This window comes from Echeneis naucrates, chromosome 5 (genome assembly GCF_900963305.1).
Source record: "Echeneis naucrates chromosome 5, fEcheNa1.1, whole genome shotgun sequence".
Taxonomy (NCBI): domain Eukaryota; kingdom Metazoa; phylum Chordata; class Actinopteri; order Carangiformes; family Echeneidae; genus Echeneis; species Echeneis naucrates.
The window spans coordinates 23,675,474-23,702,141 of NC_042515.1; the positions used below are offsets into that span (position 1 = coordinate 23,675,474).

Here is a 26,668-nt window from a genome sequence, read left to right on the forward strand (position 1 = left end):
TGAGAAGGACCAGAGAACTGGATTGAAAGAGACATTATATGAGGACAGCCTGAGAAAATGAAAGAGAAAGAGAAAACTCTCATACATAGAAGATTTAGAGGAGATAGGATGACGTTGATAAACGTTTTCATGGAATCTTTGATCCACTCTTGAAATAACAGATATGAGGGAATTCTTTTTTGTGTGTATTTATTTATTATTAATTTCAGACAGAGAGCGATTCGAATCTTGGATGCTGCAATTACATGGCAAGCACACTAACCACTTGACTACCCTTGCCGCCACAAGGGAATTCTTTGAAATATATCTACATCTGTTTTTATTATTATATTATTATTATTTGTATGTAATTTTTATTGATATTTGTTATTTGATATTGTTTCTTTGTTGAGTCTGGAATATAAGATTTTCTTATCTTGCATTGAAAACGTTTCAATTAATTTAAGCAAAAATTATCTTATCGTTATGGTGAAGCTGAACCTGAAAGTCTGTCTCTCTCTGCTGAGTCTTTAATCTGTCCTTTTTGACTCCATCTGATTTTGATGCAAAACAAAATGAATTTGAATGCTGATGCTTTATGTGTCAGCCATCATCAGAGCTGCTGTGGTTAAATTTATATTGCTATTTTCCCATAAAAACCTGACACAAACTCATTTGGACTAGACTTTATTTCAGCTGCTCGTCCAGATGTGGTTCTCCCAACATGACAGATGGGTGAAGGTGTTTGGTGCAGATTAACTCATGAAAGGTGCACTGTGGGAAGAGACGGTGAAGAGTTTGAAGATTATCAGAGGGAGAACCCAGAAGGTGGAGAGCCTCTTCAACCAGAGAGATCAGCTAGACGCTCTTTATTTCTGCGAACCTCAACAGCATGGACTTCCTGTAAGACACAGGACGCAGATGGCAGATACAAAAGAAAGAAAACAAAACCTAACAACTAAGGAGGTGGGGCTTCAGTGGAAAATAAAACTAAAATGAGACAAATCCAGAACTAGGGTCAAGGGTGGAGAAACACAAAGATGCAGAACAAACTTCAGACCAGCTCTTCTTTTAAGATTCAATCTTCTCCATGCTCATTGATCAGACATATAAATTTCAGCCTGTCTGATGTCTTGGTGATTTCATGTAGTCAATTTTTTATAACTGAGCCACATGCAAGACATTTTAAATAAGTTAATCACAGCACCTCTCATAGCAGTTTACAACCAGCATGGACAACATTTATGTAAAGTTTGATGAAAATGAATCTGGTCATGTCCAGATTAACATTCACAAGCACAGGCAACATCACTGCCTATTTATCTCTCCTCCATCTCACTGGAATCTCTAGGTTGTGTCAAATCACACATACTATTTTCAACATGGTAACTGACTGATATCTGTGGGCAATTTTAAACAAACAACTCTTTATTTGTTCTGACTGAGAAAACTGCTTTTAAAAGCAGGCCCTCATTGACATATCATCTCAGCAGGTGAACTTACTGTATATTGGTTGGTTGATTATTTCCTCTTCTCTCAACACATGAGAGAGAATAAATCAATAATTACAGAAACATAGATGAACATTCAAGAAAAACCAGGGGAGGATTTAATTCAGTGAAAATAGGGAAGTTTAAATATTAACGCTTTTTTTTTTTTCTTTCTGCAGAGAGAACTTGCTCTGTCATTTGAAACTGGAAACATAATCAGAATAGTGTTTGGTGTCAATCAGTGTGAATAGAAATCAAGAGAAGCAAGCCAGCCCTGTCTCATTATGCCACTCAGTGATGTGGAATAAATGTTGCTAAGAGGTACGGTGGCCCTGATAAACAAAGCAAGCAGGGAACTCCACTTTTTATGCTAACATGACAGTTTACTAATCAGTGGAAATGAAATAAACCCAGTACCAGTACCACCAGGATCATTTTGGCTGGTCTTAGCATGAAGATCGTTGAAGGGTGGTAAGATTTGTCTCTTGTCAAATTTGGGCACAGATGATATAAACATGTGTCTCCAGTGGCTGCTTGTGATTAGATCTCACTTCCCTGTTTTATATGCAAAAACAACAAGCATGAGTTCTTTACTGTTACAGGCAGGTCTGTGTGTAACAGAGCAGGGGGGAGGAGGACTATGAGTTTTTCACATAGATCTAAAGTGAAATAAAGTTTTATTCATTTGAAATTAATATTTTTTTCTGAGGAATGACAAACAATGAAAATAAAGACAAAGTGAAAAACTGTGTGTTTACACTGCCTTACAAAGAATGTGATGTAAATGAGCAGATCTCAGATATGGCCTTGATGCATCTCACATTCACACCTGGATATGGAACTGTCACCTTAAACACCTTAATTAGATCACCTGAAAGAGATGGACAGGTCTGAACAGTCCTGTGAAGCTTGAAGCACGTAAACTACTGTCATACCACCAGCAGCACCATCATCATCATCTTCACACACTCACCACACTGTTCAGCAACAGAAACCTAATCCAAACCAGCGGTGCATTGATGTTTCCGCCCCAGAGACGTGTTGGTAGGTCGAGGAATGAAATTACACCCTGAGCTCACAGACTGGTGAGTACACTGCTGTTTTATGTTATGTTGTTAGCAACTTATATAGCATTTAGCACCTTTAAGATTTCCCATATTTCAAACCCAGTTTGGCTTTAATAGTAGCAAGTCAATTAATCTACTAACTGACTCAATAAAATTGTTCCCAGTGTTTCCATCTTTAGTGTGCTAGATTCCAAAGCTCCTTCTGAGGAACAGACAGAGGCCACAGTGCTGAAGGCTTCTGCTCCCAGACTGCTGACACACCCTCCTGTCCTCACCATCAGTGACTACAAGTGTTGCTCAACATTAACTGAGATCTGAAATTAAAAGCCCAACATTTTGCTTGATGAGGGCTGTTCAACTTTGCCTTCATGGGAAAAGACCAAGAAATGTAGTTATTGAGTCTTAAGCATTGTAGGTTTGTGAAAGAATGACACCTAATTCAACCTAGTTGTCTTTTCTTTCACATATGACATTAAGTGGTGAGACAAAAGGGAAGACTTGCTTTCTCCCGCAGCCTCTGTTTGAGGGCACTCAGGTAGGCCTCTCGCTTTTCCTTGATGACCTCCATCTTCTGGATGAGTTTCTCCTCTGTCTTCTTGCTGAAATTGTTGTTCTCCTCATGGACCTTGTGGAGGACCTCTTGCTCGTGCTCCCTCTTCTCAGCCAGGTGCTTCAGCACTTGGGCCTCCTGGGACTACAATTGGGGATGAGGGTAATGGCATGATTATTGTAGAGGAAGAATGGCAGTCAGTGTGTCTTTAAAGGTGAAAAGTCATTATCTGTTGGGGTTAATGATTACTTGATTACTTCTGTTACTCTATGATTCATGCACTCACGTAATTAAAAAAACCCGAGAAGCTGGAATTTTTGCTCACTCTGTTTCGATAAGTAACTTCTCAATGAGTCACTTAATTACCAAGTTTTATTTGCAGTGGTGTGTCAATATACATAGAATAGCAGATGTTCTTGTTAGTGCCACCACCCTACACACCCTGCTAAACCTATCCCTATAATTATCCAAAACATTTCCTTTGTGCTTAGCTGGTGTACTAATTCTAACAGTCAGCATGAGTCAGCATCATGAAATATGGAGCTGGACTCTGGCTTACAACTGCTGCAAGACTTGAAGTAATATTATCTAAGAAGAAGCGGAATCATGTCAAAACACTGTAGAGTAACACAAACAGGTATCAGGGGTTTGGAAGGTTTCATATCAGAGTGTTGGCTGTGAAGCTGTTAGAGGATGTTTTACTTATATACTCTGATCAAATCTAAAAAGGTTCAAGTTCAATCTTTTTTTTTTTATTATTATTACCATAGATAATCATTCAATCACTGCCACAGTCCTCCATGAAGAGACCCTGCTCAGGTCCCTCAATATCTTCTCACCTTTCTCCTCTCCTCAGCTGCCTCCAGCCTCTTCTGCAGCCCCACCAGGGACACCTCCTTCCTTGGGGGACCACGCAATGATTGAAGCTGGGCTTTGTCCCCAAGCTGACCAGGATCCTTCAGGATCACCTCAAACGACTGTCCAGACAGTCGCTTGTTCAGGTCCTTTACCTCCAGGTCTGAGTCCCAGGGTCAAACACAACACAGATCAGAGAGACAGAGAGAAAGAGAGGCACCAAAGGGCAGAGAGAGAGACAGAGACAGGGACAGAAACAGAGAAAGGAACAGGGACAGGGACAGAGACAGAGAGAAGGACAGAGACAGGGACAGAGAGAAGGACAGAGACAGAGACAAAGAGAGGAACAGAGATAGAGAGGGATGAATAGAGGGACAGGGTCAGAGACAGAGACAGAGACAGGGACAGAGAGAGGAACAGGGATAGGGACAGAGACAGGGACAGGGACAGATAAAGGGACAGACAGACAGATACAGATAGACAGGCACAGACAGTTACAGACAGACAGGCACAGATGGACAGGAACAGACGGACAGGTACAGACAGACAGATACAGATAGACAGGCACAGACAGGTACAGACAGACAGGCACAGATGGACAGGTACAGACAGACAGGTACTGACAGACAGGTCCTGTGAGACAGGAACAGATGGACAGGTACTGACAGACAGGCACAGATGGACAGGCACAGACAGGTACAGACAGACAGGCACAGATGGACAGGCACAGACGGGCAGGTACAGATGGACAGGCACAGACAGGTACAGACAGACAGGCACAGATGGACAGGCACAGACAGGTACAGACAGACAGGCACAGATGGACAGGCACAGACGGGCAGGTACAGATGGACAGGCACAGATAGGTACAGACAGACAGGCACAGATGGACAGGCACAGACAGGTACAGACAGACTGACCTCTGTACTGATTCGTCTGTGAGTAGAGGCAGGAGCAGAGCAGAGACAGCATGTTCATCTCCTTCATCTTGTCTGTGTAGGCTGTTACACATAGATGGCAAAAAGTTAGTCCACCTGACACCTCCTGGACTCTGTCAACTGGAAGAATTAGGTGGAATATAATCCATGTGTTTTTGTTTGGTTGGTTTTGACCTGGTTAATAGTTTTATATTTCCCCATCCATCACACTTCACTCACTATTCTCCACTCATCCATCTACAGACATACTGATTCCACTGGCTGCATACCTCATAACTTAAGTAGGCTTTCATTGTTCCTTGGTATGTAAATAAACCTTTTCAGCTTTGTGTGTTAAGACTGGCTCATGCAACAACAAGATGGTGGACAAATAGTCAACAAATAGGGTTAACAGGTCTAACTAAGCAAGATTAAGTATAATTGTGCAGAGAACCTAAAATGTAAAATCATCATATGTATCATGAAGCATCCTGGATTTTGGTCATGTTTTATTTTTGTTTCCCTCATTCAGTTTGTTATTTCCTGTTTTAGTTTGGTGTCTAATGCTCCTCTCTATTCAGATCCACTTCCTGTCCTTACGTGTTGCCCCGCAACCTCCCCTGCTTTCCCCCACCTGTGCCTCATTACCCATACTCCCCTTGTGTATTTAGTCTCTATGATCCCTACCCTCTCTGCAGTTCGTCTTTGTATTTCTCTTGCAAGCGTACTCCTTTTGTACCTTTGCCTTCGCTGACTGCCTTCCCGTGTACCGAACCTGTTTATTAAACCTGACTTTTGGAAATCCCTCTCTTGGAGTTGTGCTCTTGGGTCCACCTTGATTTCCTGACCTCCCTGTCAATATGAGGATGACCTCTCTGAAGGTCTTATCTGTTTCTGGATCGCGGGAGTGCTGGAGCCAATCCCACCTCCCAGCTTGTGAAGAGGGGTACTCCCTGGACAGGTCACCAGTCCATCACAGGGCCAACACACAGAGACAGACAGAGACCAACAACCACTCACACTCAGACCTACAGACAGTTTAGAGTCACCAATTAACCCAAACGTGACGTTTTTGGACGGTGGGAGGAAACCGGAGTACCCACGCAGGCACAGGGAGAACATGCAAACTCTGCACAGAAAGGCCCCAGGAACCAGTGACCTTCCTGCTGTGGGGCTACAATGCTAACAACGCTAACCACTCTTCCACCGTATTGCCCAGTGGAGGTGCTGGTGCCAATCCCAGCTCAGATTGGGCAAAGGAAGGGAACACCCTGGACAGGTTGACAGTTCCATCACAGGGAGGATGCAGCATCTCAGATTAAATATTCCTTCACCCACTGTGAAGGAAACATTGCAGACAACTTTTGATATTTTATTGGAATTGAGCCTTATGAAAGGGTCAATTAGCCCTGAGGTTCAGAATCAAGTGAACAAAAGAAAGAGAAATAATCTCAGCCTACACAGTCAAGATGACCCACTCAGGGTCAAACCAGTATGTATGTAAATCCAAAGGCAATGACTGGACTGATGGCTCCGTCCTGCAGACAGCTGATAATGGAAGCTCCCATGCTTCCTACTGTGCATCATAACATCTCAGATCTTCACATCCTGAGGACCGCTGGTGTTCATTAATCTGGTTTTGTTCTGTCTGTGAAAGAACATTTGTTATTTAGACCTGTGTGTGATGAAATGGTTCATTCTGATGTTAGTCCAAAGTTCATCCTTATTTATCTGGTTTTATCGAGCACTGTAAACAGAGAGCGCAGTGGACATACTCCTGAAATCTGGCCCTGGATCTGGGACACAGGTCAATATAACTAATGACATGATTATTTTTTATGTATTCATGTTTAATTGTTAAATATAAATAGATTGAAAATCAAACACATTTTGTTTGATTGGACAAAATATGTTGAAGTCTGTATGACATAAACCCTGTGGTGAAAATATCAGTAAATTAAATAAAGGCTACTAATGCCTTTGCATTGTAACATACAGTACATAATAATACAATAATTCAATGAAACACATAATATAACACAATATTACAATATTCTTTATTTGTACATTGTATCATTGTACAGTAGAAAAAAAAAACAAACAAACAAACATTGGCCATCATAATATGCATATAGAGGTGCTGGGCTGAGGATAGTGACCCAAATGAGCCTAATGAATGGGGCTTTAACTCCTGGTGCAATTCACCTACCCTGGAAAGATAGCTTAAAAATGTATAAAAAAGCTCTCCGCAGTGCAAGAAGTTCATATTGCTCAGCACTAATAGAAGAAAACAAGAGTAACCCCAGGTTTCTCTTCAGCACTGTAGCCAGACTGACAGAGAATAATAGCTCAGTTCAGCATCAGCTCTCAGCTCTCAGCAGTGATGATTTTATGGGCTTTTTTACAGATCAAATTATAACAATCAGAGAAAGAATCTATCAGCTCTTATTTACATTAGACAATACTCTTTACTGAATACAGCAACTCCTGAATCAACTGTGACGCCTCTTTTACATCTGGAATCATTCTCACCTCTGAATCTGTCAGAGCTAGCTTCTATAGTTTCATCATCCAGACCGTCAACCTGTCTATTAGACCCAGTACCAACTAGCCTCTTTAAAGAAATTTTCTACCTAATTGAGCCGTGCATTCTGGATCTGATCAATCTGACTTTATCTTTGGGTTATGTAACCCAGAGCCAAGTTTCTGAAAGTGCAACAATCAAAAACTCATGATAAATAATGATAAAATTGATCAAAGATTTTTCGAAGACTACGCATATTAAAATTAAATGAGGAAAATATACCAGCATTCTTGGTTGATGTCTCAATCAGCCTGTGAAAATCATTTTCTTTGTAGCAGTTGCATGGATTAGACCCAATGCTTACCTTGTTGAAAAAGTGCACATCGGGATCATATAAATCACCATAATCTGACAATTTACAATCACCAACAGAGCATGGATTGAAAGTTTGAGTCATTGTAACAAGACTCAACTCAGTTCAACAATCACACAGACATGCACATAAACAAACACGCACGCACACAGACGCTACACTAACTGTCACTGATAATTGTCCAGTTTCTCCAGACTCCAGATGTAAGCAGCTTTGGCCTTATCTGTAAATTTATGTGGTAGTGTGCCTTTTTAAATATTTCAACATTTCTTTAGGTCAAGTGCTCACTGAGGTAGACCGAGTGCCTTGACGAGGCAGATTCATTTTGTGCTTTCTATTGGGAAACCTGAGGATGACAAGTTTCAGTGTTGTCACTGTTGATCAGTATCCCTTTGGAGTGCAGCAATGCCACTGCCTCCATCTCTGCTGAAATCCGATCCTCATCAGCCCTGGCAACAGCAGCATAAGATCTGGGTCTGGTGTCCAAACCCAAGACTATAACATCATTTCATTTGGAGTATTGCTCCATGCCATCTACTCGCTTTTCCAATGTGGTAACCCTTTTACTCAATTCAGAGTTCTGGGATTTTAGCTGACGGATTTCTTTCATCAGACCAGTAATGGCAACCTGTTACTTGGCGATGTTATCCACATTACTGGACAGCATATTTATCGAGTCCTACAATTCCTCCATTTCCTTCTGCAGTGACTTTAAAGACATGTTTGCTGGTGGCCTTTAGCAGATCTGCTTCATTCACTCTTTTAACGTGGCTGGCCTGATGCAAGACTTGATGCAACCCACTGGTCCTGTCATGCAGACAACTGAACCACAGGGGCAGGAGTAGAGACCAGCATCAAGACCTCGTCTTTGTTTTTTCACTACTTTAATTCACATTAACTGGTGAACATGTCCAGGAGCCGCTGTATGTTGGAGCTATTCCAGTAAACTGAATTTCCTGTTGGCTGACACCGATACATCGGAGCGATGCTTCCCATGTGCAGAGCTTGAAGCCCCGGGTTGGTTGTTGCTCCAGCCATGGTCACAGCTGAGCCAGCTCAGCACCACATCCAAGGCCAATCTCATTTATTTCTTGTTCCTACTTTGCTTCACTTAGGACCGGTGCTGCAGATGAAGCTGAAGATGGAGACATGGTCTTTAAGGCCAGACTGCTGGTACAGACTTCAGGCCCAGACTCGGGCCCTGGTTCAGACTTTGAGGTCCAGACTCCTCCAACTCCCGTCAGCCAGTGCGCCTCTGGTTTCCTTCATCCACACATATTCAGGTGTCTAGTGACAGGTTTTCTTATTTCTCAGTAATAAAAACTGTATATGGGACACTCTCTTGTATTAAGATTTTATTCCAAACACTGCTGTGTTTTTCTGAAAGAACTGGTGTGAGATTGTCTATCTCTACTTTCATCTGGAACATTGTGGGCAGGAGTTGATACAAGACAACAAGTCAAAGGTAACTGTGTCTCTGCCCAACAGCTGATCATCAGCTGACTAAGTTAAGTCACAGAAACCTTTTTACAACACAATTAGAACTATATAGTTCATGTACAACGAGGTGATAACTGCAGGAACACTGAGTCACAGAGACAGTAAAGCTCTTTTCAAGCCTGATGAGGTCTATGTGAAAGAAAGGCTGCATTGAGAGCAGGAGAGCTAATCATTTGAGTTGTAAACTAATCATCTTTTATTGATACAAAGCAGTAACATAAACCCATAGACTGTCTTTACAAATTGATATATAAACACTGTGTCTGCCTATTGAAGCTACTGTTGAAGATCTTTAAACCTGCAATCTACCTGACGGCCATGACAGCCTGACTCCAGTGGAAGAAATCATTTTGTCTTGAGGTCTATGGAAGGATGTCCCTCCTTCGAATTTGATATATTAGTTTCCTGATAAGTTTATGGTCTCAGTTTCAAGCCTTCAATCTAACATGATCATGTAGAGGAAAATTAACCAGAAAGCAGTCACATCCTACTGGGTGATTGACAGACTTTACCAACCTATCAGGAAAGAATACAGAGCAGGTCATATCAAGCTCTGGCTCCTCTTCAGCTCCATGAGATAGACACTCCAACCCAACACACACTGTACATACAGTCTCAGCCTCTCTGTCCATCATTTTAAGATCATTCAGGTGTTTAATGAAAGCTAAATGTGTTACGAATAAAGTGTAGTGTTCAAAGGTGTCTCAGCCTACAGATCATATTCTTCAGCCATACTGATGCATGACTGTTGGAATAGGGTTACCATTAATCTTTATCATTTTCTGCATACTACTTTGGGCAAAGTGAAAAAATTCACAATCATGGTGAATTTGACTTTTTTGTTTATCATTCAGCCCCAATTTAAACATAAAACAAAAAAACTTCACATCACAGTTTCCTCAAAGGCCCATATAGAACAGCTATTATAATGAAATAACTGTGTACTGATCCATGTCAGTACACAGCAGAACTAATAACACAACTAATAACTCTGGTGACCTGATTGGTGAGCAGTTAGACAGATCAATCTACAGGAATGACAGAATGGTCTTAATCAGGTGTTTCAAATCTTCCCCTACAGTATATTTCAGGCTCATTGTGTAAGGATGGAAATATCTTACAGCCATCTGTCCTGTAATAGAAATCAGAATCGCTTTGTTTTTCAAACATCATCCCTTCTACAGCTGAGGCTAGTCTCCCGAGATTCCCAGTGTGAAAATCATAGTGGACGTACAGAAACGGTCTCTCTCACTTCATTATCATTATCATTATCTGTTGTGTATGTGGTTTGTTTCACGGCTTTCGCCCTTTGTGGAACCCAACCTCGGACAATGTGAGGAAACGCACTTTAGCCACATGTGACTTCAGGACTTAAGTGTTAATTGAACAAAAGCACTCTCCAGACAATCTTGTTCTTCACACATTCACACATATCGGTTGTGTACACAATGGCAGGACCAGTAGCCCACACATATTCAGGTTGGGGGGACAAAGATACCTATGGAAGATGGTCACTGTATGCATTGCTTAGGGCATGGCAAGTCATTATTCAGCATCCTGTATGAAATTTTTTATTCAGATATTGCAGCTAGACTCTAGAATTTCCTCACAAGCATCAGTGCCTCTTGTTGGGCATCTGTATCAGACAAAGAAGTCAATAGCAGTGGTTTGGAATGACCAAGCGAGAGTGGCAGTCAATAATAGCCTGGCATTGGCGTCCCCTGTCGCAGCCCATCCCATGAGGAATGCTGTTCCCTTTAAAGCCTCCTCACGACGGTAAAGTGAGCATGATTAGCAATTACTGGTGTGCTCTGTTAGGGGCTTGCCACTGTATTTCTTCCAGTCTTGGTCAGCCAAAAAAGCTGTCTCCTTGGTTTGTGAATATATTCCAAGAAGCATATAGGACAGCGGTAAGGACAACCACAGCAGGGGTGCAGAGATATTGTAGATAGGGCCTTGCTACCTCATACGGATTATGGGATGGACTCCTTTATCTGGTATTCATGCAGAAGCCTTTTGGTTGACCTTTCAGTTGCCCATAGTGTTCAGATCACGAGTGTGAACTTTGACAGTGGTGACATCTCATTCAAAATCAACCCTCATCACCGTCTGTATTGGATATTGGAAGATAAGACATGTAACAAAGGTTTTATGCGTTGGACTGAGTCAGAAAGAGGCCAGACTTAGAAGATTCTGACAGAAGCATGTGAGGATAATCAGTGTGTGGCCACAACAATTGTTATGTCTTGGAGGGGATCCATGCCACTTGGCCCAGAGACCATCGAATCCCTTACATACTTTGTGAGTTGTGCCGTGTATTATTCATTTGATTGCAAAGTCAAACTTAAAACATTTAAAACATTCACCACCTCCAGAAGACCTAATGACCTCTGAGGATGCTGAACAAAGTATTGTAATCCATATGCTTTGGTCTATGGTCTGCAACGCAAGCGTGAAAGAGGGAACTATTGAGAATGCAAAACCCTCCACAGGGCAGGTTCTCATTTCAGTTCAGCCCTCGGCTGAAGAATGCAGACCCTGGAATGGGATGCAGCCACAAGTTGTGCTCTGCACCTGCTTTAATATGATGGTATGTTTCTGGCCACATGTTGCGAATGAGCCTGTATTACTGTGTTGGAGAGAAATTTCCACTCTCCCTGAACTAAACTGCTCTGTTTCATTCACATTCACATTGTATTTTTAGTCCTAATTAACAAAAGTTAGGATGCTGATGCTAAACTGTGATGCTAAACATTATAAACCGTGGCACATCTTCATGTTAACTGATATTAAATCTGTTGCCTTGCCCACAGATGCTCCAAACTGTTGTCTGAAATTAACTTGTAGCATGACTGTGTAAATCATGCTAGCACCTCTTGACCTCATCTGCTCTGTATTGTCATATCATGAGTCCCGTTGGCCATGAGGATCTGTTAAACCAGTGAAATATAATTTAATAACATGCCACATGGCTGGCCTCTATTGAGGTCTGAGATCAAACAAACATTTACACCCGTTTGCTGAATAGAAAATAAACAAAGCAGAATATGTAACTTTTTGTAATCTCACATTGAAATGATCAGTTTTTTAAGCCTCTCACACTGTGTGATTTTGTGTGATCAAATTATTCATTTAATTATATATTATATTAAATGGAGTTATTCATTCGTGCTTTACTTCCTAATATCTGTTCAGCACAACTTCCTGCAACTTCCTGTTGTGTTGAACCACATTGAGGATATTAATGTGTCTCTCCTTGTCATGACAACAGAGGCGGAAGTACAACAGTACATGTTATCAAGATACAGGTTAAGAAATAAAGATACGAAGATAAAGAAGAGGCTTGACGGAATGAGTGATTAAAACTGAGAAAATCTTTAAATAGGACTCAATGTGATCAGTATTGTATTCTATGGACTCAGCATGTCAGGCAACATGTCACCCTGCTTATCACTGACACCCACTAAATACTCATTATCCCTGAACTCCAATCATTAGTGCTGCTGCTCTCTGTTCTGTGGTTCCCTGCTGGTGGAACCAGGACCACAAGCGTATCAGTGCGGGGGGGTCCCTCTGTCTCTTCAAGAATCTGTGGAAGGCTCATCTCTTCAGAGAGAACATGGAAGAGTCTATGAACTTCAGTTCACCTCTTTACCTCATCTCCTTCTCTTAGTGATTAGATATAGAACTTAGTCCTGACACCACCTATTAATTTGAAGCTTCAGCGTCTCTGTGAATACAGAGTGTGATACGTGGGCAATTTTCTAAACAGAAAACTGATTAAATCAACAAAAGTAAAACCTCTCAGCTGTGTTGATATAAAACTTTGGTGGGGAGGCACTGATGAAATACTTGGATAACCTTGGATAATTGAAACCTCAGGATGAAGGTCTGAGCCTTGTGAAGCATTAATCTCACAGCTCTGAACACTGAATCTTGAGTCTTCCTGTCTCGTTGTGCTCGACCATCATCCTGAGCAGACAATGAAACTGTTCAATTGTGTGAGCAAGAATCGAGATGACAGGAAACAGGAACACAAACCCAGAACATCTGAGTTGCAACTGACAACAGCAGAGTATATGATGCAAGTTATTTCTATAGGCTGCTGCACCTGCAGAATGACTGTCCTCAGAAGCATCATCTTAAACAAACCTAGCCAATGAAACAGCAGCATTATTTACAGTTACAGAGAAAATGATATCTAACAGCTACAGGAAAGAAATCCAGTGTGAGCTTTGTGATGTCACAACAAAGCGGTAACTGCCCTCAGCACCCACACCTATTTTTACTGGATCTTAGGGCTCTTTTGATTGGCTCACTGATCTGCTCTTACTAAGCTCCACAGAGTAGCCTTGAGATAGAACACTGGCATAAAATATTGCCATTTAATCAGCTGGTAGAGCTGGTAGAGACCACACAGAGCTGAAAGAAGAGAGAATATTGGGCTTCAGGGACATGACTAGAAATGACTGCTATGACAGTAACGCCTGGCTGTTATCAGAGGTACACTGCTGAAGTATTAGAGAGAAATAGTTGGACGTTGTCGCACCAGGAAATCAAACAATGCTCCACCAAAGACATAGAATAAGAGACATATCAACAGAGGTAGCTGCAGCAGGAGCTCTGGTATGGTTAAAGGCTAGGAATATCAGTGGTCGTAGAGGTCAGTCAAACTTAAAGCTGCTGCTCCAGGCACAACTCAGTGGCTGAAACTTCAGCTGTGTGTGTGTGTTCAGAAGCTCTTGTTGCGTGACTGAAACTTGTTTTGCTATTTTTATGAGCATATCCTGGAAATCCCTTGCTGCCCCACTGCCTCCTGTGATATGTGTGTAGTGTTCACTGCTAGCTGTAGATGTGTGTGCACCTCCTAAGTGAGAGAACGTGGACATGGCTGCAGCTGCCTGAGGCATGCACACATCAGAGCTCACTTTCCCAGGGCAATGAAGAAAGTCAGTGATGGCTGCCCCACCTACAGTCTCGCACCATTGATCCATGATTTTGTGCAGTTGTGAGGCTGAGCTGAACACATCCACCTGCCCTGGAACACTAATGACCTCATCCACCCTTTATTTATCCCTCTGCAGTCAGGTGCATCATAGGCGGTAGAACAAGATTTTCATCTTTTGTGATTCTCTCCACCAGTTTTTCTGTACTGATAACTGGACAATATACATTGAAGGAAAGACAAGACATAAAGTAAAAATTGTTTCCAGGTAGAAATTTAAGCCAGATAATGAAATGAGTATGAGATCAAATGTTAAAAATAATGCAGACATTAAAAATTAATAATACCACTTATTTACGAGAGGTTCCGGGGATGTAGCTCAGTGGCAGAGTAGGTGCTTTACATGCAGAGGCCTCGGGTTCAAATCGCAGCCACAAGGCAAACCATTGGTAGGCTTGTACTGGTCCTAAGTCCAGATAAATGTGGAGGGTTGTGCCAGGAAGGGCATCTGCTGTAAAAACTGGAGCCAAATCAGCCATGAAATTCGCAGAGCTGACTTGCTGTGGCGAACACAAATGGGGAAAAGCCGATGGAGGGAAAAAAAAAACAAACAAACAAACAAACAAAAACCCAGTAGATGTTCTCTGTGTTCTGACTGCGGTTTATAGCCACATGTGAAGAACTCAAATGTCTGGCTGCATTGATGTGGGCCGATCGTTGTGTTATTCTACATGAGGTAGCTCAGGCCTTCCTGCTAAGGTGAAGAACTGGCTCCCGCATTTTTATGACTGACACATGAGGCCGCAGACCAGAACCAAGACCGCTGTCTCGAGCTGCAAACAGCTGTGGTTGCTTAACATTTCACTGGCAGGATTCATGTCTGGCTCATTCAAAATATAAGATTGTCTAGCCACAAAAGAAAAAAACTAAAGGTGGCTTTTCCCCTGTCTCTCTTCGTGTGGGCAGAGCTTTTACAGTAAATGACTACACAACCAGATGGTTGTGTAGTCTATCTGCAATAAAACCAGGAGCCAAACAAAATGATGTCATCACAGGTTTGTCAACTGAAACTCATTCAGGCCTTCTGAGCATCCACAGCATCAATTGGGTAAGACAGAAGGGTCAAGTTAATTTCAGACAGTTCGCCAGTGTATAATGTATACAACAGAGTAATGGAGCTTTTTTTATGCAGATATGAGGCATATCAGAGATTTGCAAAGGAAATGACAGAACTAGCCCAGGAAACAGCTTCACTCAGTGACTTGTTCATAAGGAAATCTGCAGTGAAAACTTTTGTACTTGAGCGACTACAACGACATGAAGGTCTTTAACACATTAGAACGCACCCAGACAGGCTACAGCCACCTTTAACTTATGTGTGTCTGTGTTGTAGTGCATACCTGAAGGTCTGAACTTTTTGTGTCCAAGTGTGCTACACAGTTTGGATTAACCAAAGTCTGATGAACACAGCTGGTTCACGAGAAGCTTTGTGTGTGTCATCTCATCATGAGCCTCATTAGAGCTGATCCCTGATTTGTCCACAGGAGGCCACTCCTTTTAGAAAATCAATTCAAATCTTCCTGCTTCAAGTCCTGTAACAATTTTATTGAACTTCTTTTAAAATGCACATTTTGACCCCTATTTGACCCGGTTTGTGTTTTGTTTATGTTTGTTTATATAAAAGCATAAATGTGTCCAAAGCGCAGGAGCACCCACCTTCTCTAGTTTGACAATGGAAGAGCAGAAAGATGGTCAGAGGAGAAAGATCAGAGACTCTGTCATGTTTGAACTAGAGACAGAATCAGAATGGAAACACCAAAATTACAGACTAGCAGGAAGTTCAAGCATAGCTAACAATTTTTTTTTTTTTTTTGGGTTGATGTTGTTTGTTAGCTAGTAACTGGGAGTGGCTGACACAGTGTTAGTGGTAATGCTGAATCTGGCTCTCTGTGCTGATGTTTCAGGATTATTTAGCCCCGCCTCCTATCCTCACAAATCGACCGGATTGGTTCCTCAGATTTGTTACTTGTGACTCCCAGATCATCAGAACCTGTTTTTATGAGACTGTCATTGCTTCACTGCAGATGAAAGTGGGAACAATCAGCCCTGGTGTTCACAGATTATGTTAACAGTGAAAACATTAACAGGTCTGGACACTGGATTTTCTTGGAGGGGCTTTAAAGCTCAGAATTATTCCATACATTTTACTCTTCAGGCTTCACAGACTGTCTTCTGGACTTACTGTCTCCTGATTTTATTCTCCAATTTGAAGGCTGTAAAATGTATAAAATAATGTGCTCTTTCTGGATAATACACTTGTCCTGAATGTGTCAGGACAGAGATCCAGGCCTAAGGCGAGGTGATTGAGGGAAATTGACAGAGATATACAGAGAAGAGTCATGTACAGTCTGTGTGATTTAGTAACACAATCAAGTCCTGAACTGAAATTTAGCTGATTTTTTTGCGAGTCAACATTTTTCCTGTTACATTAAATTACATGTACGAAACACAAGAAACACATCTTGCTTCTTGCTTTATTTTGAAACATTGCCCTCTATTGTTGCAACCTGTTTACAGTCAGCCGTTGCTGCTGTTTACATGTTCCTCCTTGTCCCTTGTTGTGTTTGTGTCTCCAGAGGCATGGACTTTAAAGCTGCCTCTGAGGTCACTGAAGTAATTTCAGGTTTAACTCAGGACAGGTTTTCACTTGTTACCATGGTATTTCACCATGGTAACTAACAGTGTCGACATCCAAACTGCTGACCAATCTGATTTCTAGAAAAACTGAATCATCATGGGAACACAACCACAGAAACGCCACACTTCACAAAAACAGGGAAATGTTTTTTGAGAGAGCCTTGAGTCTTGCAGTATGAAGACAGATTTAGTAAGATTCAAGAGAGGAGGGCAAGTTATGATGTGGGGCCTCACTTGCGTGACAAGAGTGGGGTGTGTGCATTCACCACAAGGTCATCTATTATTGAAGTGCTCAGCAGGATGGATGCGTTAGTCTCACTCAGTGTTCCAAACTTCTTATGTCAGTTCCCTTCCGAGGAAAAACAGCATCATGTAGGGGAACAGGACTTTTTTCTTCATAATGACTGCCTAAAGCAATAATGTCCACAGATCTGATGGCTCCAGCAGCCCGTGTATTTCCTGCCACAGCACAAAACATAGGCATTCATTTCCTGTTTGCTACATTAAACCTCAGCGGAGAGAGCAACCACAGTGACCTACAATCATAAAAGATGAGCAAACAGAAGAATGAAAAGGTTTATATGACCTGAGCCGTGCAGCAATAACCAACACTTACATAATTACATACACAACAGTTACAAATACTACATCATTACAGTCACAGAAACTTTACCCAGATTAAAGTGCCTCATAACGTATGTCGTTCCCCCTCCCCCCACGTACATCTGTTGCACGACAACATAACCATCCCTGCCCACGCACTTCCGTAAATGAGTTACACTGGCATGTTGAGCAACCTGTCCACTAGAGGGAAGCTCACACCAACAGATTGGTGTACCTTTGAAGGCTCCCTGAGGACAAACTAAGCCTCTGCATCTGATATTAAGAGCTGCTTCACATTCATTAATTTATTAGTTCAATTCGTCCAAACCCAAAATGATTATCGAAAGGTCACTTCCAGTAAAAGCTGCTGATAAATATTAAACTATTGCTGTTTTTTCAGATATTAGTGGGTTGCCCTCTTCAGCCATCACAAGCCCCCACCCGGTTTGCTCGTCCATTTGAGTGTTTACCATCAGGACTAAGTCGAAACAGCACTGTTGCTGGTTTGTCATCCTCCCTATCTCGTCCTTCCTAACTTGTCTGGCTTTTTTTGTGTAGCTGTCAGAATAAAGGAAAGAATAACGTCTTCTCACCAGAGTCAGCCTAAAATAGGACGAGGTAACTGTCGTATGAGCTCCTCTGTAGATTTCCCAGCACTGTCACTGCTTTCCTTCATTAGTTCTCAAAATGGCTGACCCCTGCACCAACTGTTAGTACTGCAATCAAATTTAATTTCAGATCTGATCAGTACTCATTTTCATACTTCATGCTGCGAGCTGTTTCTTCTCGTCATCAAGCTAATTTAGGGTTACTGCTTCAGACATACAAAGAAAATTAACCTGAGAGCCAACGTCTGAACTCACATGATTACATTTTCACTTGTTTCAAAATATTTACATACCTGTGAGTTAAATGTGAAGTCCCAGAGAGAAACCTGATGGTGTGAACGAATCAGAATCGAGAGATGAAGCACTCCACCCCCCCCCATCTGCAGTTAGCTCAGCTGAGTCAAGTGAGCCGCTCAAAATGCTTAGTTTCTCCAAATTAGACCAAATCTCACTTTTCCTCATATGATAAACTCTGTAATGATAAAAACTGCTCATTGCTCTGTTTTAGATCTGCATCAGAAATATGCTGTTCAATGAAAGCAACAGCAAATAATTGACCATGAGCCTCCTGCTCAGGATGAAGGGTACAGGTTTACACATATCCACATTAGAGACAGTGACTGTGATAATACCAGACACTGGCCCATGCCTTTGAACTAACTATTCGGATAAAATCCATACACAGGCACACACATCAGCTGGTGGGGAAAATGTTGTCTTACCTGACACTGTGCTGGTCATCATTGCTCACAGTGGATGAGGAGGAGGAGAGGATGCTGCTTGATGGAGAGGAGAGAATGTGAAAGAGAGAGGAGGAAAGTGGCAAGGAGGGAGCATGGAGAGAGTTAAGAGGTGGAGAGAGAGAGAGGAGATGGGCTGGGTGTGTGTCTGTGTCCTGACTGGTGCAGTGCACATGTCTACGTAAACAATGAGCAGGCACTGGGAATGGGAATGGGAATGGGTGTGGGTCTGTGTGTGTGGTAGGCAGGAGTGTGTTGTGAGAGCAGTCACAGGAACCAGTTAGATGACCCAGATATGATCACACATGAAATATATCAAAATATATTGACTCTTCTAAAAGCACACATTTGTTGTGTTGCGCAGTGCTTCCTGTCTCTGCCAGAGCATTGTCTCATATCCTGGTGTGCAGCCACCATTACACCGTTCCTTCAGCAGTGTAATTGTAATAACAGTCCAGTGTTATCGTCTTGGCTGACTAATCAGTAAAGAGTCGTCTGTTTACACAGGAAATCAACCAAAACATTCATCTTTAGTCATGTTTCTGATTTAGCCAGATGTCAGATTGTTTTAAAGCCATTGTGAATCTTCCTTCTGCCATGGTAGCTTTCCTCTTGGAACATGATCTATTCCTGACTGAAGCTACTCCCCTTCCATTCTGCCTCAAACTTGCTGTATGAACAGTAGAAGCTGAGTTCAGTACAGTTAGCCAAACATAATCGGTGTGTAGCTTGTCACCAGGAAAGAGTCAGGATTGTTCTAAATGATCAAACCTCTCTGAGGGAACAGCCTGCTGCTTTAAGAAACAGAAAGCTGTCCTGAGATCTGATAATGTTATACTCACTAACCAATGCCCGTCTGTGTAATTTTAAATCCTTTTCAGGATCCTTGCACATGTTGGGATTGGGCCTTGCGATCAAACATCAAAAAACAGGTGTTTCCCAGCTTGGTTCATCACCTTTTAGCATCCCCTAGAAACACTCCTGTTTCTTCTGTTGTGACTATTTACATGTGTGTAATTTGCAGAGTGTTGAGCTTTCAGGGCAACTGTACCAATAGGTCTGTGTGTTTCAGAGCTGCATGTCTCTTCTGAACCACAGGGCCCCACCATTTCAAAAAACCTTTACACATCAGAGAGGTGCTGACTCTCATGCTCCTTTACATTCATCAACAAACATCTTGTATTAGAATAATGTTAAAAACTACAGTGACTGAAATACATTAAGAAATAATTTCATTTATTTTTCGAAAGGAAAAACACAGTTTAAAGTAGGAACTAATAGACTTTGAACTGAAAGCCACCTAGGGAAACAAATCATGGTTGGTTTTGGTCTTTTCATTGGATTTCACTATAATAATAACAAAAAAAAAAAAACAAAAACAAAAAACCCCAAACAGCAAAATACTGAATCATCCTGTTTCTGTATTTTCCATATGTTCTATGAATAGCCACAATTGTTAGATTATACTTCCTGAAATGAAAACTCAAAGAGGAAAAGTCAAATTTCACTTTGACAAATAAGGCCAAATGCTGATGTGATGCTGTTAAAGTTGTGTATTCTCTGTCTGTGCTGTGGTCACATCCAGGCTGTCAGCTTCATACAGACACAGGCACAGCAGAGACTGCTGAGTCTGCTGCTCCACATGGAGCTGAGGATTCAAAGGTGGAACAGACTTAAAAACAGTCACTCTCTCTGTGATAAAGTCCTAATGGTAGAAATCCAAAGTGTTCACAGCCACAACAACACAAGGAGAGAGGAGAGCTAATCGGCTCCAGGTATACATGGAATGTCCCCAGGGAGAAATCACAATGAGAGTGAAAATGCTTAATGTCTTCTTATGTGATGTCCTTCTGTCTGGGGGGCCTATGAATATTCCTTACCACACATTTCACCATCCACTCAATACCCTCGTTGACACCGTCCCTGTAGAGGATAGGAGCTCAGTTAGTTACAAAACAAGATAATGCGGCCATAGCTGAGGAAAAATGAGAAATGAGATTCAACTGTCTGCATCATAGATCAGGGGTATTCAAGTAAAATTCAACGAGGTCCAGTACAATAAAACCAAAAGTTCAAACCTCAAAGTGCAGTGGTGATGCATGAGTGTTTCTTGTGCCATCAATTTTATAGATATGGGTTCCCTTGGGTATCAAATAAATTCCCTTTACTGTGTTATGATGTTGTGTATGCTTTCATTCCCTTCACTTGTATGATCAACAGCTTAGTTTTAAATAAAATGAAATACATTTTAGCAATATTTCAACAATATGTACTGTCTGTTTTAATATTTAACTGGAGGGATTTTAATTATTAACTCGGTTTTAAAAAGCACAATAATTTTTTTAAATTCAATCAAAACCAGAGAGACATCAAAAAATACTTCCACAAAAATGTGAATGTTTAAATAAAGTATCTAATTAGAGAAAAGTCAAATAAAAAGATTGATGATAGTGCAAGTAGGGATGTGACTCGAGGACCAATTCCAAACATGGTCTTCACTTATCACCAAAATTTTCATCAAGCTGCAAATTTTATAACAATGTGTCAAACTCCAGAAGCATCTACTGCAGCAAAGAAGGACGTTAGAGGAAGGAGTCATACAAAGTTTCATCACAGATAACCTGGTATTATCATCAGTGATGCTGAGAACTTGGGTAGGCCTAGACAAAGAAAACTGATCAGAAATAAGCTATGAATCAGACCAGTAAGCAGAATCAATACATTCCTTAATAAATTCTCATCCTCAGTGTGTAGAGTTGCAGTCTTACCCTGTGAGGGCAGTACAGGGCTGGACTAAGCAGTCTCTCTTGCCAATCTTGGGGGCACAGTCACTGAAGGCAGTTTTAATGTCGGGTACGGACAAACAGTCCTAAGGACAGAGGAGAGAGGCACACACCTGATTAAAAAAATATCAGTCTGAACCTCTGGGACAGATCTACAGATCAGTGAGTCCAGAGGAGTTCAGCATCTCATTGAAGCTAACAAAATCAATTGTTGTGTTTGAGATGATACAGCTCATCTAAGTATGTGAATATCTGAGAAATCTAAATGTATATTTGCTCTAAGAAAATAAAAATCTTGAAGACAACTCTTTTGTGGCAGAGAAGCATCATTTTCATTGTGAATTCACAGTATATGCAGCTGCAACAACTGAATGTTTTAGTTTCACTGACGTGAATCCAATGAGAGTCCCTTCCTTTGCCTTCTGTGTAAATACAATCACACACAAATATTTCATTGAATTTCCTGAAAATAATCTGCTCAATAATGCTGAATTGCTTAAGATTTCAACACAAACTTTTTGACGTTGTGTTTCCATTTCAAACAGGCAAAAACCTCCCAATTAGACTAATGTTTTTTCCAGAAGATATTAGGAGGTGTGGAAGCTTCTTTTTCCAAATGAAGGTTCAAACTGAACCGATTTATCTGTGCAGCAGCCATGATAAAATACTGAAGAAAGGAGGTTCAGTGCCTCCTATCTTAGCCCCTTTAGCACAGAAAACCTATATCAAACCTTTTATCAGGAGAGTGAAGAAGATATTGGCTCTTTCTGTGTGTATTATATTTCAATATTTCAGACAAATCTGCTTTATTTTTATAAATAAAGTTTGAAAAACAACAACAACAAAAAACAACTGTCCAAGTACAATTGTTGACATGCTTTTAGCTAATTAATTATTGACAATGACAATGAGGTCATTGTGGCTCATTGTGAGCCACAATGACCTTTGACCACAAAATTCAGATCAGTGGCCCTCTCCTGCAATGGTTCTAATGAAATTCATCTTCAGTCGTTACTGAAGATGAGACATCAGAGTAAATAAAGGGCCAGAACAGCCTGAAAATAGTCCTAGTAATCATAAGGATCTCACAGTACCGGGACATCCTGCTTGTTGGCCAGCACCAGGAGAGGAACTCCTTCTAAAGCTTCACTACTAATCATCTTCTCTGTAAGAGACAGTGAAATTAACAGAACAATGTAATGATCACACAATGACAACATAAACACTGACTATGAAAGGCTATAGTAAGATTAAAAGCTGCTGTTTCAAACGTTAAACATAAACCAGTGAAAAATGACATCATCATCATCATCATCATTAGGACATTACACCAATGAGCCATAACATTACAACCCCTTTGGTGGTCCAACTCCAAAACCTTCTACAGTGGACACGTGAGCCTCAGAACTGGACCACAGAGCACTGCAAGAAGGTGGTCTGCTCTGATGAATCAGGTTTTACAACATGGCACCAGGTTGCGTTATGGGAAGAAGACCAGCTGGTGGAGACAGTGTCATATTGATTTTGACAATGTCTTCTTGGAAAACTTTGGGTCCTTTATTAATGTGGATGCTACTTTGACTTTTAGCAGCAACCTAAACCTGATCCAGACCAAGTCTAGGTCTTCATGGAAACAGTATTCTCTAATGTCAGTTGACTTCATGAGTTCATGAGGTTTGAGGGGCAATAATTAGTTCAAAATGTTGCCTTGGGTCCAGATTCTCCAGATCTTAAACGAGTCCAGCACCTGTGGAATAAGCAGGACCAACAAATCCGATCCATGGAGGCTCCACCTCACAACTTGCAGGACTTAAAAGGATCTGCTGCTAATGTTGGTCGAGATCCCAGAGCTCAGTTTCAGAGGCCTGGAGGAGTCCAGACCTCAAGGGTCAGGACTGTTTTGTTTGCCAAAAAGGGGACCTACACAATATTTGGTATAATGTTATGGTTAATCAGTGTAATTCCCGACTGACTTCAGCTCTGTTAAACACAGAGAGACACACTGAAGGAGGGAGGGTAGAATGTTTCTCACCAAAGGCCTCCTTTGATTCTGACAGACGAGCTTCATCAGTAGAATCTATCACATAGATGACTCCGTGGGACTCAGCGTAGTACTACGGATAAACATGGGGAGACAAACAGAATATCAGACAGTAGTGACACTGTGATGTTTCCTGCAGAAAGACCTGATTAATGTCAGCACATTGTGAGACATAAAACCCAGTGGCACTGATAATGGCTGGAGTTGCTAGAAGACTGACAGTAGCATATTGTCCCATTAATATTTCAACACTGTGATGCTCAACTTCAATGTTTATGACTTAGTAAGACCTTCAGCCATTGTTGTCAGGCAGTGTAACATGCTATCTTACAAGAGTTAGCAGCAGTTGTCAAGTCTGTGGAAAGATGTTGGTGAGTAAAATAATGAAGTTTGGATCTGAACTCAGTGAATCTTACATGTGTCCCCTTTTAAATACGCCATTGACTGAACATTGCCCTATATGACCGGAGGTATTACATGCTTTCATCAGATTTTAACAAAATATGTTGACAATCACTCTGGTTACATGAAGCCACTGTGTATTAAATAACTTTGTCTAACAAACTTGACATTTGTGGCTGTTTTATTTCTAACTTACTTTGTCCCAAAGAGACTGGAGCTCATCCTGTCCTCCCAGATCCCAGAACATCAGACGAGCCTTTCCCACATCTATAGTTCCAACTATGACAGAGAGTGCGAACCACACAGGACATATCAGAGAAGAATGCTGGTTCGGTAGAGTCAGGAGATCATGGTAGTATTCTAAGTGCTAGAAATTAATTGATTAATCTGCAGATAATGATGGAAAATAACAGAGTTACAGTCAAGAAAGAATAAAGGACAGTCTTTTGGTGTAACAAAGCAGTGATTCATGCAGGGAAGACACTATTCGAAGTGACAGTTCATCCTTCTGCATGACTGGACACAGAGAGCAGCACTTACTGTTGAGGCCTACTGTAGTTGTGATCTTCGACAGGCTCATGCCCTTGTAGTTCTTACTGAATTTTGTTTTGGTCTGTTCCAGAAAGGTCTACAGAGAGAGGTAGAAGGGGACGGGCGGATGATGATGAATATCCAGGATTAAAACACAACTTTTCAGAAATTGATAGCTTGAAAAGGACAAACTTCACCAGGCTTGAGATCTTTTGCTTTACTGTTACAAACAAATATAAACATATGTAACTACTTTGAAGCAAAACTAATACATATTATGGCAGGGATACAACTAAAGGTTTAGCCATTTCACTCTTAACATGTGAATCCTACAGCTGAGGATTGGACTAAAATAATTTATATTATTAATTATTGGACTGCATGCACCATTTTGGCATCAAAAATGTCAAAATGCATAACTGTCATTCATCAGTCTCAGGTATGCAACAATAAAAAAACCCCTAGAATACACTGATTAAAGCTTTTTTTTAATAAGTCAGCTTTGCACTGGATTCTTGTTCGGAGAATAAAAAGTGAACGTCAAAAGCGCGTGTGATGCAGCACCATATAGAAACTCACACAAGAAACAACAGTCAGTGTGAGTTAAAACAGATTGACTTATGCAGATTTATTTTATTAATCCCAAACTGGGAAACTCTTCAAATTTCACACTATGATGTCAGCACATTACATCTCAATGACGTCTGAAGGAGACCATCAGTCGCATATGTTCCCTCCTGACACTTTGACTGAAAGTGTGCAAGTGGCATGTTCACCTCTGAAGGTACAAGAGAGTCAACTCTGAAACCAAAGACTGGACAACAGCAAAATACAAGAGCTTTACAAAGACACAAGCAAGCCGCTCCTGACTGACACACATTCATTTGTAAATACAAATGGGAAGTTCCCAAATAATATTATAGTCAATCATCATTTAAATGTCCTTGTGTGTCTGGGCTTCACAGGCGGTCCCTTCGTCCTACTCAGGGTGTCCAGGTGGACCAGCAGATCGGATCCACTTATTTAAAAAAAAAAAAATCTAAAAGCTTTAATGGGTTTAAAATGCGATGTACAGATAATGTGTTGAGGTTTTTTTTTTTTTTTGAAGGGTTACATCTAAAAAACATGTCCACCAGTACCGACATCACTCAGTGGTATTAAATTCAGATTGGAGTTGAATTTACCGTTTTACCAGCGTTGTCTAGTCCCAGGATCAGCACGCAGTACTCGTCCTTCTGGAACATGTACTTATACAAGCCCGATAACAACGTGTACATGTTGGGACACAAACGTCAACAACACGGGTGCTTGGTCTTGGTAATGTTAGCTCGTCAGCTTAGCCTAGCTTCCAAACACGGATAAACACAGCAATTGTGCGTCGCTGTGTCTTCATTATGAACCAAGAGAACTGCTGACTAACAACCGCAGACACACAACGGGAGTCGGTAAAAAAATCGAAGTCTTCAGATATTTTCGCTAAAACAAACACTTTCTACAGCAGCCCTGACTCTATGTGTACTGTAACAACGAAGGGGAAAGATGGGAGACATGTAGGATTCTGGGAAATGAAGTACACCGGCTAGTTGGATAAACTGTGGCTGCAAAACATAGTCATGAAAAAACTACATGTCCCAGAGACCACTGCGATAATAAAGTCACGTGACATAATCGAGTTAAAGAGGCAAAACTGTTGTAACTGTCATCATTGTAATCATCATCACCACCAATCAATAAATATCGCAGATATTTCAATACCAGCCAATTTAACACTTTGTCCCAGCAGCACAAGCCTCTACAACTCAACTCTCCCAAGAAATCAAATTAATACAACAATGACCTTTTTTTATTTGTTCGGCCTTTCTTGTTTGATTAGGTACAACATCTTGAAGAGTGACAGGAAATGGGAGAGAGAGAGAGAGAGTTGGGAATGACACGCAGCAAACGACCCCAGCTGGAACCAAACTGATATACTAGTGTGTTTGTATATGTACAGAGATTATTTTGTACTTCAGATCACAGTGTCCAAACCTCTGCCATTCCTACTGTCTGACAATCAGATGACG

At 41.2% G+C, this 26,668-nt stretch overlaps 2 protein-coding genes across 3 annotated transcripts; both read right to left on the reverse strand.

The window, feature by feature from the left end:
* Nucleotides 1-670: 670 nt before the first annotated feature.
* On the reverse strand, nt 671-18,916 carry stmn3 (stathmin-like 3). Of its 2 annotated transcripts, XM_029501493.1 has the most exons (5): nt 18,831-18,916; nt 4,862-4,942; nt 3,926-4,104; nt 3,039-3,230; nt 671-880 (listed from the first exon to the last, which is right to left on the reverse strand). In XM_029501493.1, the coding sequence occupies exons 1-5, from the start codon at nt 18,850-18,852 to the stop codon at nt 821-823; spliced, it is 534 nt and encodes a 177-aa protein (XP_029357353.1). In that variant the 5' UTR covers nt 18,853-18,916; the 3' UTR covers nt 671-820. The 2 variants fall into 2 exon arrangements, with proteins under 2 accessions (XP_029357353.1, XP_029357352.1); XM_029501492.1 differs by lacking the exon at nt 671-880 and having other exon boundaries at nt 2,977-3,230; nt 4,862-4,999; nt 18,831-18,891.
* A 1,325-nt stretch (nt 18,917-20,241) lies between these two features.
* arfrp1 (ADP-ribosylation factor related protein 1) lies at nt 20,242-26,141 on the reverse strand. The gene is made up of 7 exons (XM_029501491.1): nt 25,790-26,141; nt 24,615-24,702; nt 24,271-24,353; nt 23,664-23,745; nt 22,726-22,796; nt 21,617-21,717; nt 20,242-20,771 (listed from the first exon to the last, which is right to left on the reverse strand). Exons 1-7 carry the CDS (start codon nt 25,880-25,882, stop codon nt 20,684-20,686), a joined length of 606 nt encoding a protein of 201 aa, XP_029357351.1. The 5' UTR covers nt 25,883-26,141; the 3' UTR covers nt 20,242-20,683.
* Between the last annotated feature and the right edge of the window lie 527 nt (nt 26,142-26,668).